Source organism: Pseudorca crassidens, chromosome 4 (assembly GCF_039906515.1).
Source record: "Pseudorca crassidens isolate mPseCra1 chromosome 4, mPseCra1.hap1, whole genome shotgun sequence".
Taxonomy (NCBI): domain Eukaryota; kingdom Metazoa; phylum Chordata; class Mammalia; order Artiodactyla; family Delphinidae; genus Pseudorca; species Pseudorca crassidens.
In genome coordinates, this window is record NC_090299.1 from 151817667 (window position 1) to 151833329 (window position 15663).

The 15663-nt window shown below is 46.7% G+C and overlaps 1 protein-coding gene across 9 annotated transcripts in view; it reads right to left on the minus strand.

Annotated features, from left to right (window-relative positions):
• The window catches only part of FNIP2 (folliculin interacting protein 2), a 123684-nt gene that overhangs the window by 27630 nt on the left and 80391 nt on the right, over positions 1-15663 (minus strand). For all 9 annotated transcript variants that reach the window (XM_067737048.1, XM_067737050.1, XM_067737051.1 and 6 more), the window contains 5 exons: positions 15449-15578; positions 3867-4068; positions 3481-3569; positions 1179-1325; positions 891-1060 (listed from right to left, as the gene is read on the minus strand). In XM_067737048.1, coding sequence (XP_067593149.1) covers positions 891-1060; positions 1179-1325; positions 3481-3569; positions 3867-4068; positions 15449-15578 — 738 coding nt within the window. The remainder of the gene's footprint in view (positions 1-890; positions 1061-1178; positions 1326-3480; positions 3570-3866; positions 4069-15448; positions 15579-15663) is intronic.

Genomic DNA, 15663 nt, shown 5'->3' on the forward strand with positions numbered 1-15663 from the left:
CCTCGCGGGCTTCTGCTCACCCCAGCAAAGGAGCGATCAGGGTGTTCTGAACACGGCCCTTCTCCTCCACCGGGCAGCAGGCTCCCCAAGGCTGAGCTGCGTGTCACCCGGGCCCTGGGTCCCACAGAGGGACGGGGCCTGGGACAGAGCGGATGTGCAGGCCTGACGGGTCACTGCAGACTCGGCCAAGTGACAGGCCCTGGAGCGCGCCTCTCCTATCCCCGAGCCCTGGGCTCGCAAGCGCACACTCCACGAGCAGCCCCGCGGCGCGTCAGGTCCCCGCGCCAGGCCTGAGCACAAAGCTCGGAGGAGGCAGCTAAGGGGGCAACGGAGAGAAAGACAAGGGCTCCGACCTCAGCTCAAACTTCAAAGGCGGCCAAACCCGAGAGTGTGTCACTCTCTTTTCTGTCCGGCTTCCTCCTATCTGGTCCACCCTCTAGGGCAGTGGTCCTCAGCCAGGGGCTCTCCTGTCCCGCTGGGGACATTCAGCACTGTCTGGGGACATTTTTCACCATCACAACTTTGGAAGAGGGGTTTTCACTGGCAGCTGAACAGAGGCCAGTGACGCTGCTAAACGTCTGACCAGGCACGGGGCGGTCCTCTTCCCCCCAACCCAACAAAGAATCTTCTGGCCCAGATGTCAACAGTGCCGAGTTAAGGAGCCCCACTGGAGGAGCAGCTGCGGACCTACGTGGCTTTAAAGAGCAGAACGAGGCTCTGGTGGGGGGAGGGGAGGACGGGGGCTGCTTTACAGGTGGAATCTGTGGGCCAGTCCCCAGTTCCCTGCAGCCCAGTGACAACTGGGAATCGCCGGGCCGGATGGCGGATAGCAACTGAAGAGGCTCCCGTTTTTCCTATTCTGTCCCACATGGTCTCTGTACGGTACTGACCCAGCTGCGCCCAGAGAGGATTGTATGGGTGTGTCTTGGCCAGCGTGTTGACCAGCTGAGAGGTGCGTTTCTCGGAGAAGGCTTTGATGGGAGGGTGGTCAACGGGCATGACGGTGGGCACCCAGGCCAGGTGGTAGGTTAAGACTGCGGTCAGCAAGGCAGCAAAAAACCTTGGAGAAACGGGAGAAAACACAACGGGGTGAGTCAATGCAGGAAGAGGCATGTCACCTACAGCACGTACACCAGCCTCGGAACTGGCATTCGAGGCTCCAGAGCGCCGCCGCTTACTGGTTCTTGTTGATCTGCTCTATCAGGAGCGTAAATTCCTTGAGGAAGCGCTGGCACAGCTGCGTCTTCTCCAAGGTGCTGGACATCATGGCCAGCCACACGGGCTCGGCTATCCTCGGGACGGAGTACAAGCTCCAGATGGTCGCTCTACAGAAGAGAAGGTACAGGGAACTGTCACAGATGTCACGGTGGATGACCTTTGTGTAAAGGAATCTAGAAGAAAACACTCACCTGGATCTAGGGAGCCCCTAAGGCATCCAAAGCAGAATATCAAACAGGGGTCGGTAAACTAGGACACGATGCACAGGCCAAATCTGACCTTTTTTTATAAATAAAGTTTTATTGGCACACAGCCATGCTCAATCATCTCCCTGTTATCTGTCGCTGCGTTTGCACCACAGCAAAGCTGAGCAGCCGTGGGGCACAGACCCTTTACAGGGAAGGTACACTAACCACTGATATAAATAGGCATCCTTAAAAAGACCTATTTGCACGATGCCTTGTGTCAGAATTTATGCCAATTTTCATAGGAAAAAAATAAAGGAAGAAAGAATAAACATGCTAGACTGAAAATGTGACCAGAGGGAACTCAAGTCGCCCAATTTCTGGTTAGTGCTTTTGTTCTTTGAACCAAAGCACCCTATTCACTTTAGATGAAAAAAGAACACAAATAAATTGCTCTTCTTCAGCTCTTCTTCACCATATTATATACTAGATTGTTACACGGGCTAATAGAATCAAATTCTTAGGACTGTAAGCTGTTAGGGAAAGTGACGAGTCTGGCCGTGTCACTTTACGGCTTAGGAAACTGGAGGTGTAAAGGAATTCCTTGCGGGAGACACACATGCACTGAATGACAAGGTCCGGATGAGAGCGCCTCGTGCCGGGGACTCTGCTCCAGGCCGCGTGGCTCGTGGCGGTCCTTCCAGGGAGCGCACCAACGAGCCTAGGATCTCCACTGGCACCTCTGCGTCTAGGAGACACCCCGCTTCCCGGATGGGGGTACACGAGGCCTATTCTGACCTGAGTTTCCAGCCGTGTGCATCAAGGAGCTGGGACACACAGGACCCTGCCCTGGCACGAGGCAGAGCACCTGCTGAGCAGCCAGCAGTGACAAGTGACAGCTACGTGGACCTGGGCTTCGCTTACTGACACCAAGGTTTCCAACGCTAACACGTGATCCTGTCGCTGTTTCTGGAGCAGCAGGTCGCTGAGGTAAGGATGAGACCCGTCTATCCACAGTGAGGCCTCAGGTCCTGCCCGTTCAGATTCCGGACCTTCTACTAAATGAGTGTCCAGACCCTCCAGCACAAGCCAGCTTCGAGCCTGACCACAGCCCGCCCGGCGCTGCCCACACAAACCACAGAAGGCTCGCTAGTCACCACACTGCCATCGAAACACACAGCTTCACACGATTTCTCAAACGTGCGACGTGGGTCTGAATGATCCCCAGATAAGGACTAAGGTGCTACTCGAGTCCTTTACACATAACCCAGGGTTCAGCTAAGGCTGGGTGGGGATTTTGCTCCAAGCAGCATTAGAGTTCACCAGCCTCTACCTTAAGCATCACAAAAACGTTCTAACACTCTAAGAATCGTAAACATTTTTATCCCTGGGCTAGAGAGGAACGGCTGGACTCTTAATTAGCTCGTGACGGCTCTGAAGTGCGATTCCATTCCGCACCCAGAAACTGGCCCTAAGAAGCGCTGCAACGGCCCCGCTCGGCATGGTGACCACGGATCCCAGCTACAGCCCAGACACGAGGGGCAAGACCTCCAGAAAACCCGTCTCCGGGGTACAAATATCAACAGTTAGGAGCTGACAGTGAGGACATGCTAGGGTGACCATACAACTTACTGTCCTGACCAGGACACCCATGGGAAGACACCGGGTGTACACAGGGCTGTCCTGGCAAACTGGAGTGTAACCTCCCTGACGTGCACACTCTCCCCACTTATGCTGTGGACAAGCATCTCAACCTCCAGTTTCCACATCTGTAAAATGGGCTAGGAGTGCTTACTCTTAGGGCTTTTGGGAGATGACACGAGACGTATGAATATTAGTTTTCTCCATTCACTCTGTTAGGAACAGTCACGTCAGGGACCGTCTCTCTGGCAGCCGTGAGGATTACTCAGTGCTGGTGGCTTACACTTTTTGCTCCACTGGGCCTTAGCTTCAAAGGAAGGAGCTGCTACCCCCCACACTCCCAAGCTGTGGTCTCCACGCATCCCGAGATCCACGGCCGCTGCTACCGCTGCTCACCAATTTCCCCTGCTGGGGCTGCCAAACCTTGCCAGTTTACCTGAACTCCCCCAGAGCTTCCATCAGACGGCTGACATAAAACTGGACACGGAGACTTGACTCCGCGATCTTCCTGCACGAGATCATGGCCTTCGGTGGAAAGAAAACAAGTCACGTTATGTGGAGAAGAAATCCCTTCGTAACCATCTACTGGGCTTTATTAATAAGAGACGACGTTAGAGCCCACACTCAAGCTATCATGACCGAAGTCGTCGGGGGCAGTAATTCCCTTTCCCAAAGGAATCAGGATCTGGTACCTGACTTCAGTGTGCCTAGGGAACGTCCTACCACTGCTGCAGCCGATCTACATGCCCTGGGAAAGCGAGCGGGTATAGAGAGCCCTCGACCCTTACAGCCCCGTGTGACAATGGATTGCATTCTCAGTACCTTTTCAATTGCACTCTTCAGCCTGTTCATGTGAGACTCAAACAGGGGGAAATGAGAAAAAAAGAAGTCCTGGAAGTTCCTCTGGGCTTCCTCCGTCTCGCACAGGGAAAAGATGAGGCTTATGGCAATCTTCTTCCTCCGAGCTATGGCCGGGTTGGAACTGCAAGTTTCTTCAGCCAAGCTGAACGTCTCATCCGTTGACCTGGAAGGAGAAGGGGTTTTGGGAGTCATGCTGCATCAGTGAACCACACCGAGGACGAACCGTAAAGCCAGGGCGACACCCTGGTGGCCGATCCGGGCACGCGGTCCTAACTGAGAGTGTGTCTACCGCCAGGTTGTCCTCCTGCATCAGACTCCGTCGCGAAAATGAAAACCTCTGCCTGACACTCAGTGTTAGCCTAACACAAAAAGAAACTTAAGTGAGAACTGAAAGTAATTTCAAACGTCCCCTTGTTAGACTCTTAGCCCTTTTCCCTTGGACTATGTTACATCAGATTGGCCGCATTTAGAAAGGGGTGTGAAGCATCCGTTGGCTCAAAACACAGGCCCTTTGTTTTGGCTGATAGATACCGATGGATAAGAACATCTGAGGAGAGATGGTCCTCTGTGGTATTCTGTGTGACCCAGGCATCACGTTTGGACGTTTACTAGTAGCTGAAGCTTACTTTCCCAAGGTTATTAAAACCATTAGATGAAGTTACTCCCGTAAATGCTGAGATTAAGCCATGCGACTGGTGATATTCTCTGGGAAACCCCCCGAGCAGAAAGACCCACCTCTCTTTTGCTACAGTCAGATCCTCGACCAACTTAAGATTCTTTGCAGAGACTCTGCTTCTAGGATAAAAGAAGCCAATAAACTCTGAATATGTATTCAATTTGTCATAAGGGGTAAGCCTCACAAACATGGCCAATCCATATCTCTACTTTAGTCTGAAAAACCAGCATGTGACCACATAGCTGCTAACGGCAAGAGTGAAAAAAAGTTTTTTAATTAGTTTGTTTTTTTCTACAAAGACACCAAAGCAAAGGACATCACACTGCAAATGAAAGCGCCTAGCCTGGCACATGGTAGGCGTGCAGGGAGCCTTCTCTTTCTCACGGGCTCCACCATTCAGCCTTGTCTGTCACCAAGCTTGGGACACCACCTCCTTTACTACAAGCTACACCCGAACGGTCACGTCTGCTCACGGGGCTTGAGGCAGCCATCCTCCTTCTTGGTCTTTTTTTTCTTTTTCTTTTTTTAACCGATACGCAGGCCTCTCACTGCTGTGGCCTCTCCCGTTGCGGAGCACAGGCTCCGGACGCGCAGGCTCAGCGGCCATGGCTCACGGGCCCAGCCGCTCTGCGGCATGTGGGATCTTCCCGGACCCGGGCACGAACCCGTGTCCCCTGCATCGGCAGGCGGACTCTCAACCACTGCGCCACCAGGGAAGCCCCCTTCTTGGTCTTTAACTTGTTCTGTAGTGCCCTGCTCACAGCCTGTAATGTTCCCGTGATTTCCAACATACCCACGTCTTAAAAACATACACACATCAGAAGATTTATGGTCAGGAAAGCTATCTTATTTTTAAAGGAAAGGAGAAGACATCTTGCCCTAACCTCAGAGGGATATGTCATTGTTTTGCTCCACTTTAAGCAAGATGCCGGAGACTTAGGTGTGGCTGGTAAATCAGTAAAAGTCCTCGCCGACAGACATGGCGCGGGAAGGACATGGTTTCCAGATGCTCTTGTAAATGCTGCCCGTTAAAATAAACCAGCATTGCTTTCTCTGAGAAATCCCTAGATCCTAATCATCTGCTCGTCAGAAAGAAATTCTCGAGGCGCTCTTACCATTTTACTTAACTTCAAACAATGCTCCCTCTTCTTCTCCAGAGTGCTCGTCCTATAACTCTGCTTTTCTGCACCAGTTTACTCCTATTCTGTAGAGGAAATTCTGAGCTTATGCGACACCCATTCTTTCTTCCAACCCTTTCTTCTTCGTTATCTCCTATTTCCTCCCTTTTGCAAAAGTAAAATGACTCCATCAGTCCACTCATCTTTGGCCACTGTGGTCCTTAATAATCAGACTGCAGTGACCACTGAGCCCTCTGCAGATGTGTGTCGGCTTCAGCTCCACCCTAGAAACAGTAGCCAACTGCACCTAGCACGGCGGACGGTGCCGTCTGCCGAATTTCTGAGAAACACCCGCAGCTTTAATAGCGTGCGTGCCTCTTACCCGCTTCCCTATGTCTCTCTGCTGAATTCTAAAGCAACTGAGCTGCATTCAATCTGTCGTCCTGGATCAACCACGCAAACCGGGATAAATCAGGTCATGCGGAATTTGTAAATATACTTTTAAGATCAATCTACAATGAAAACATGTTTCAGAACGTCTTAAAAAATTTAAGTATGCACACAACTACTTCATCCTAGCTTTACCCTCAAGGCAACAGGCAGGATACACGGACCATTCTGCAAATGTGAAAACTGGGGCAGAGTGACTAACCAACCTGCTTCAAAACAGAAAGCTTTTCAGTGACCACGCCGGAGTCACAGCCCAGGGGTTCTGTCTGCTAGCCCTGGCTCGCTGCTCGGACACTGGGAGTGACCAGGGGCTCTGGTGCCACGTCTGACCCATCCACTGGGGGGACGGGCTGGGAGCGGTCACACCAGCTGACAGGACTTCAAGTCAAGGGAAGACCACGCTACACACTGGATTTTTCAAGTAGAATTTTGTTGACACATGAATGAGCGTTTACATACCTTGTAAATACTTCAAGATCCCAAACTGACTATTTAAATACATCTCAGTGACTTGTAATGGGCCTCAGGACTGCTCAGTCTGACTGGTTATGTCAGCTCTGAATGGAGGCGGAATCTATGGGTTATGTTGGTACATATGAAACCGCCATTTCTGCAGGTCAAGGAACATCTCATCAGCGACTCTTTCTGGTTACTCATTTTACAATTCCGGGCCAAAGCCTTTCTGGGACGTCATACCTGCTTCTTTAGGGTTTCACCAGCCGCACTAAGGCGGGAATCCGCAGCTTCTCTCCTCCACGGACAGCACCTCTGCGCCAGCGGGTAAACTGCCCCCCGCCGACTCCCCCCACCCGCCGGTCGCCCGAAGCTCCCCACGTGGCACGGGGGTCAGCGAGCAACCAACCGTAAGACTGTGAAGATCCTCCCTGGCCGCCCTGCACTCTCTCAGGAACCAGGTCCCTGAGTGCGGTGACTTCCTCTCAGAGCCGGAGGCGATAGCATCCCTGGTACCCAGTGTTCTCCGGTCCCGCGTCAGAAACTAATCCCCGCCCACACACCTGCCACAAGGGAGAGACGGGCGGCGACCCCGGTAATCGAAGGGTCTTCGCGAGCACAGTGACCGAAGCTGAGCGCCCGCGGCTCTTCCGTCCTGGGCGTCAGGCAAGGGCGAGTCCAGGACCATCTGCGCACAGCCTGCGCCCCCCCCGCCCCGCCCCACCTTGCGGGGCTGCTCTCAGGAGGGCCCAGGCTCGCGGTGACGTTCTCCGGGTGCTACCTTGATTCTTAACCGTGTCACCTTTAACTTGTGCTCTGGAAGTGAAGTCTGATGGGGTGATGACGCATGGGCGTGGGCAGGGCAGACGCCAGGCAGCCGAGCACACGGCGCGGGGTCGGAAGCTGGGTCGCTGGCCTGGGGTCAGGCACACACCCCCGAGTCCAGAACCAAGGCGGTGCCACAAGGCCCCAAGGCTGGGACCTGGGCCCAGATAGGCGGCGGCGGCGGCGGCAGACGGCACGGCCATGGGAGGGGGTAAGGGCGGAGGCAAGGCACGGACCGAGGGGGAGGCAGCCTGTCTGTCCATCATCAGAGCCCACCCCTGTGGAGTCTGCACAACACTTAGCTCTTCGTCCTGAGCCCCAGGGCAGTAAACTATCACAAAGGAAGAGCCTACGGTTCACAACACGATAAAGTACATCAGGGAGTTATTAGAATTCTTTAAAGAGTTTGTTAATATCTCGTTTTGAAAACTGCAGCAACATTGCAAAGCAAATATTCACAGGCACAGAAACAGAAATTGAATGTAGAGATTGCTGCATTGGATAGAAAATACCCACAACTTTCATATGAAGCTTCAGAAGAAGAAATTATTAGTAATGAAGCCCCTTTTAAAATTAAATTTCCGTATAATTGACGATGTAGTGACACAGTGCGTAAACAGGCATTCTGAATTATATGCAGCCCATGAAGACGCTTCCAGTTTCTTGTAAGACCTCTGTAAGTCACAGGAAATGGCAGAGGAAACATTAAAATAACCGTGCATAAAGATACATTTAAAATTCAACTCAGACTTACACAAAATGGATGTGTGTGGAGAACTGAATCTTTAGCAAAATGTTCCGTAAGAATCGTCTGATCCAGATGTACTGAAATTTGTTTTTTTCTTTCTTTTTCTTTAACATCTTTATTTCAGTCTAATTGCTTTACAATCCTGCTGTATAACAAAGTGAATCAGCTGTATGTGTACATATATCCCCAGATCCCCTCCCTCTTGCATCTCCCTCCCTATCCCACCCCTCTAGGTGGTCACAAATCACTGAGCTGATCTCCCTGTGCTATGCAGCTGCTTCCCACTAGCTATCTATTTTACATTTGGTAGTGTATATATGTCCATGCCACTCTCTCACTTCGTCCCAGCTTACTCTTATCCCTCACTGTGTCCCCAAGTCCATTCTCTACATCTGCATCTTTATTCCTGTCCTGCCCCTAGGTTCTTCAGAACTTTTTTTTTTTTAAGATTCCACATGTATGTGTTAGCATACGGTATTTGTTTTTCTCTTTCTGACTTACTTCACTCTGTATGACAGACTTAGGTCCATCCACCTTGCTACAAATAACTCAACTTTGTTTCTTTTTATGGCTGAGTAATATTCCATTGTAAATATGTGCCAACACCTTCTTTATCCATTCATCTGTTGATGGACACTTAGGATGCTTCCATGTCCTGGCTATTGTAAACCGTGCTGCAGTGAACATTGTGGTACATGATTCTTTTTGAATTATGGTTTTCTCCGGGTATATGCCCAGTAGTGGGATTCCTGGGTCATATGGTAGTTCTATTTTTAGTTTTCTGAGGAACCTCCATACTGTCCTCCATAGTGGCTGTATCAATTTACATTCCCACCAACAGTGCAAGAGGGCTCTCTTTTCTCCACACCCTCTCCAGCATTTATTGTTTGCAGATTTTTTGATGATGGCCATTCTGACTGGTGTGAGGTGATACCTCATTGTAGTTTTGATTCACATCTCTCTGATGATTAGTGATGTTGAGCATTCTTTCAAGTGTTTGTTGGCAGTCTGTATATCTTCTTGGGAGAAATGTCCGTTTAGGTCTTCTGCCCATTGTTGGATTAGGTTGTTTGTTTTTTGTTATTGAGCTGCATGAGCTGCTTGTAAATTTTGGAGATTAATCCTTTGTCAGTTGCTTCATTTGCAAATATTTTCTCCCATTCTGAGGGTTGTCTTTTGGTCTTGTTTATGGTTTTCTTTGCTGTGCAAAAGCTTTTAAGTTTCCTTAGGTCCCATTTGTTTATTTTTGTTTTTATTTCCATTTCTCTAGCAGGTGGGTCAAAAAGGATCTTGCTGTGATTTATGTCATATAGCGTTCTGCTTATGTTTTCCTCTAAGAGTTTTATAGTGTCTGGCCTTACATTTAGGTCTTTAATCCATATTGAGTTTATTTCTGTGTATGGTGCTAGGGAGTGTTCTAATTTCATTCTTTTACGTGTAGCTGTCTAGTTTTCCCAGCACCACTTATTGAAGAGGCTGTCTTTTTCCATTGTATATTCTAGCCCCCTTTATCAAAGATAACGTGACTGACCATATGTGCTCGGGTTTATCTCTGGGCTTTCTATCCTGTTCCATTGATCTATATTTCTGTTTTTGTGCCAGTACCATACTGCCTTGATTACTGTAGCTTTGTAGTATAGTCTGAAGTCAGGGAGCCTGATTGCTACAGCTCCGTTTTTCTTCCTCAAGATTGCTTTGGCTCTTTGGGATCTTATGTCTTTCCATACATATTGTGAATTTTTTTGCTCTAGTTCTGTGAAAAATGCCAGTGGTAGTTTGACAGGGATTGCATCAAATCTGTAGATTGCTTTGGGTAGTAGAGTCATTTTCACAATGTTGATTCTTCCAATCCAAGAGCATGGTATATCTCTCCATCTATTTGTATCATCTTTAATTTCTTTCATCAGTGTCTTATAGTTTTCTGCATACAGGTCTTTTGTCTCCTTAGGTAGGTTTATTCCTAGGTATTTTATTCTCTTTGTTGCAATGGTAAATGGGAGTGTTTCCTTAATTTCTCTTTCAGATTTTTCATCATTAGTGTATAGGAATGCAACAGATTTCTGTGCATTAATTTTGTATCCTGCTACTTTACCAAATTCATTGATTAGCTCTAGTAGTTTTCTGGTAGCATCTTTAGGATTCTCTATGTATAGTATCACATCATCTGCAAACAGTGACAGTCTTACTTCTTGTTTTCTGATTTGGATTCCTTTTATTTCTTTTTCTTCTCTGATTGCTGTGGTTAAAACTTCCAAAACTATGTTGAATAATAGTGGTGAGAGTGGGCAACCTTGTCTTGTTCCTGATCTTAGTGGAAATGGTTTCAGTTTTTCACCATTGAGGACGACGTTGGCTGTGGGTTTGTCACAGATGGCCTTTATTATGTTGAGGAAAGTTCCCTCTGTGCCTACTTTCTGGAGGGTTTTTATCATAAATCGGTGTTGAATTCTGTCGAGAGCTTTCTCTGCATCTACTGAGATGATCATATGTTTTTTCTCCTTCCATCTGTTAATATGGTTTATCACATTGACTGACTTGCATATATTGAAGGATCCTTGCATTCCTGGGATAAACACCACTTGACCGTGGTGTATGATCCTTTTAATGTGCTGTTGGATTCTGTTTGCTAGTATTTTGTTGAGGATTTTTGCATCTATGTTCATCAGTGATATTGGCCTGTAGTTTTCTTTCTTTGTGACATCTTTGTCTGGTGTTGGTATCAGGGTGATGGTGGCCTCGTAGAATGAGTTTGGGAGTGCTCCTCCCTCTGCTATATTTTGGAAGAGTTTGAGAAGGATAGGTGTTAGCTCTTCTCTAAATGTTTGATAGAATTTGCCTGTGAAGCCATCTGGTCCTGGGCTTTTGTCCATTGGAAGATTTTTAATCACAGTTTCAATTTCAGTGCTTGTGACTGATCTGTTTATATTTTTTATTTCTTCCTGGTACAGTCCTGGAAAGTTGTACTTTTCTAAGAATTTGTCCATTTCTTCCAGGTTGTCCATTTTATTTGCATATAGTTACTTGTAGTAATTAATCTCTCACGATCCTTTGTATTTCTGCAGTGTCAGTTGTTACTTCTTTTTCATTTCTAATTTCATTTCTAGTTCTGTTGATTTGACTCTTCTCCCTTTTTTTCTTGATGAGTCTGGCTAATGGTTTATCAATTTTGTTTATCTTCTCAAAGAGCCAGCTTTTAGTTTTATTGATCTTTGCTATTGTTTCCTTCATTTCTTTTTCATTTATTTCTGCTCTGATCTTTATGTCATCTTTCCTTCTGGTAACTTTGGGATTTTTGTTCTTCTTTCTCTAATTGCTTTAGGTGTAATGTTAGATTGTTTGAGATTTTTCTTGTTTATTGAGGTAGGATTGTATTGCTATAAACTTCCTTCTTAGAACTGCTTTTGCTGCATCCCATAGGTTTTGGATTGTCGTGTTTTCATTGTCATTTGTCTCTAGGTATTTTCTGATTTCCTCTTTGATTTCTTCAGTGATCTCTTGGTTATTTAGTAACGTATTGTTTAGCCTCCACGTGTTCGTGTATTTTTACGTTTTTTTCCCTGTAATTGATTTCTAATCTCATAGCGTTGTGGTTGGAAAAGATGCTTGATATGATTTCAATTTTCTTAAATTTACTGAGGCTTGATTTGTGACCCAAGATGTGATCTATCCTGGAGAGTGTTCCATGAGCACTTGAGAAGAAAGTGTATTCTGTTGGTTTTGGATGGAATGTCCTATAAACATCAATTAAGTCCCCATCTTGTTCAATGTATCATTTAAAGCTTGTGTTTCCTTATTCATTTTCATTTTGGATGATCTGTCCATTGGTGAAATTGGCGTGATAAAGTCCCCTACTATGATTGTGTTACTGTCGATTTCCCCTTTTATGGCTGTTAGTATTTGCCGTATGTATTGAGGTGCTCCTATGTTGGGTGCACAAATATTTACAATTGTTATATCTTCTTCTTGGATTGATCCCTTGATCATTATTTACTGTCCTTCTTTGTCTCTTGTAATACTCTGTTTTAAAGTCTATTTTGTCTGATATGAGAATTGCTACTCCAGCTTTCTACTGATTTCCATTTGCATGGAATATCTTTTTCCATCCCCTCACTTTCAGTCTGCATGTGTCCCTAGGTCTGAAGTGCGTCTCTTGTAGACAGCATGTATACAGGTCTTGTTTTTGTATCCATTCAGTGTTTTGGTTGTAGCATTTAATCCATTTACATTTAAGGTAATTATCGATATGTATGTTCCTATTACCATTTTCTTAATTGTTTTTGGTTTGTTATTGTAGGTCTTTTCCTTGTCTTGTGTTTCCTGCCTAGAGAAGTTCCTTTAGCTTTTGTTGTAAAGCTGGTTTGGTGGTGCTGAATTCTCTTAGCTTTTGCTTGTCTGTAAAGGTTTTATTTTCTCCGTCAAATCTGAATGAGACCCTTGCTGGGTAGAGCAATCTTGGTTGTAGGTTTTTCCCTTTCATCACTTTAAATATGTCCTGTCACTCCCTTCTGGCTTGCAGAGTTTCTGCTGAAAGATCAGCCATTAACCTTATGGGGATTCCCTTGTATGTTATTTGTCGTTTTTCCCTTGCTGTTTTCAATATTTTTTCTTTGTACTTAATTTTTGACAGTTTGATTAATATGTGTCTTGGCATGTTTCTCCTTGGATTTATCCTGTATGGGACTCTCTGTGCTTCCTAGACCTGATTAACTATTTCCTTTCCCATATTAGGGAAGTTTTCAACTATAATCTCTTCAAATATTTTCTCAGTCCCTTTCTTTTTCTCTTCTTCTTCTGGGACCCCTATAATTCGAATGTTGGTGTGTTTAATGTTGTCGCAGAGGTCTCTGAGACTGTCCTCAATTCTTCTCATTCTTTTTTCTTTTTTCTGCTCTGAGGTAGTTATTTCCACTATTTTATCTTTGAGGTCACTTCTCCATTCTTCTGCCTCAGTTATTCTGCTATTGATACCTTCTAGAGAATTAATTTCATTTATTGTGTTGTTCATCTCTGTTTGTTTGCTCTGTAGTTCTTCTAGGTCCTTGTTAAACGTTTCTTGTATTTTCTCCATTCTATTTCCAAGATTTTGGATCATCTTTACTGTCATTGTTCTGAATTCTTTTTCAGGTGGACTGCCTATTTACTCTTCATTTGTTTGGTCTGGTGGGTTTTTACTTTGCTCCTTCATCTGCTGTGTGTTTCTCTGTCTTCTCATTTTGCTTCACTTACTGTGTTTGGGGTCTCCTTTTCACAGGCTGCAGGTTCATAGTTTCTGTAGTTTTTGGTGTCTGTCCCCAGTGGGTAAGTTTGGTTCAGTGGGTTGTGTAGGCTTCCTGGTGGAGGAGACTGGTGCCTGTGTTCTGGTGGATGAGGCTGGATCTTGTGTTTCTGGTGGGCAGGTCCACATCCGGTGGTGTGTTTTGGGGTGTCTGTGAACTTAGTATGATTTTAGGCAGCCTCTGTGGTAATGGATGGCGTTGTATTCCTGTCTTGCTAGTTGTTTGGCATAGGATGTCCAGCACTGTAGCTTGCTGGTTGTTGAGTGGAGCTGTGTCTTAGTGTTGAGATGGAGATCTCTGGGAGAGCTCTCACCCATTGATATTACGTGGAGCCGGGAGGTCTCCGGTGGTCCAGTGTCCTGAATTCGGCTCTCCCACCTCAGAGGCTCAGGCCTGACACCCGGCCAGAGCACCGAGACCCTGTCAGTCCCATGGCTGGCTAGTGTTGGGGGTCTCCTGCAGAGGTGGGGGGTGGCTGTGGCTCACTGCGGGGACAAGGACACTGGCAGCAGAAGTTCTGGGAAGTACTCCTTGGCGTGAGCCCTCCCAGAGTCCGCCATTAGCCTCAAGAAAGAGCCTGTAGCCTCCACTGCTGGATCACCTCAGGCCAAACAACCCAAAGTTTATATTTTAAAGGTTTATTACAAATTTATCTCAATGTTGTTATAACCTATAAAGCTCCAGTAACAGCTTCAATGTGCACAAAGAACTTTCCCAAAATAAAAAAGTTATCAAAAATTATTTATCAGCTTGCATTTGCCAGGAATGACTAATGCTGCTTTCAATTATGTCGACTGACGTACACATTTTGATGACCTGAACAAATGAATGTGCAGAAAAGTGAGCCAGCAAAACCTTATGATGAATGAAGATAGTGACTGAAGTATTACTATTGATTATATTATATAAAATTTTTACACCAAAACATTTTGGTAATTTATAACTTTGTGATAATAGTCACGTATCACTATTATTTCTATTATATTTTGTAAGTAAAATATTTTTAATGTTAAAGCCTTACATTCATTTTATAGATTATTCTGAAAATGCCTGAAGCCCTGGAACATAATGTTTCTTTAAATACAAACAAACAAACAAAACTAACACGTGATGTTAATTTTGGGAGAAGGGGGCCAGCAGCCCGATGCCCTGCACACGCCTCGGCTCCCCCGTTTCTCAGCCTGTGCTTTCAGGTGCCCCCCTTCACGAAGGCTGCCCAAACCCCAAGACCTCCCGCGAGGCTGCGTCCCGCCCCCGAGCCGCACACCCCCATGCCCCTCTGAGCGTTTAGCACTTACCTTCTTCACACCACTGTTTACGTGAGCATCGTCTCTGTGAGCTCCTGAAGTGCAGGCCTGCAGCCAGCTCTTTACCCCTTCTCAGAGCCGACACATGCCGACCTCTATTCACTTACTAAGGTAACCAACTGTCATGTGGGTTTTTCACAGGTAATTAATTCCTTCATTTCTGAATTCCCTTTTAAGTTTTTGGGTTGTAGGAAGAAGAGGTGGGAAGGTACTGATGTAACATCATCATAAGCCAAAAACGTGAGTTTTGCAACATAACTAAACTTTAGATCTGAAAACCAACTGAAATGAAGGCAGAGAATATCTCGATGCTGTCTCTATTCATAATCAGACTGTTGACTGTTTAAGAATTTGTTTCACCAAAAATTAACCATCCTTGAGTTCATATATTTTCAAAGACCACACTGGTGTGAGTCACCGTAAGCCATTCCAGCCTTCTAACTTACAAAGGCTACACCTGGAAGGGACCCAGTGCAAAGAGAGCACACACTCACTTTCAATCAATGTCAAATCTACCCAGGTAGTCCCAGTGTCTTTCCCGGAACCTCTCACCTGTGAACTTCCAGGCTGAGCTGAAGCCGAGTGGAAAGCTCCGGCCCGTTTGTGCCGACAGCAAGTGAGTGCAGTGTCCGCCAGCATCGCTGGGCCGCCCGCCCCAGTGCCCTGCACAGCCAGGGGAACCCAGCTCACCTCCTGGGAATGATGCCGTTTTCCAAGCTCGTGGTCTGGCTCCGAAGCCAGCGGCGCTGGTAACTGCTGGAGGAGGACGTAGAGGAGCTTGGAGACGGGAACGGTGTGATCAGAAGGCTGCTCAGGGAGGCTACGGGAAGAAGATTGGGAAGTTGAGAGCTGGGCTCCAGGAGCCCACGTGCACCTACGTGAAAAATATCTATACAAGCCCTGGG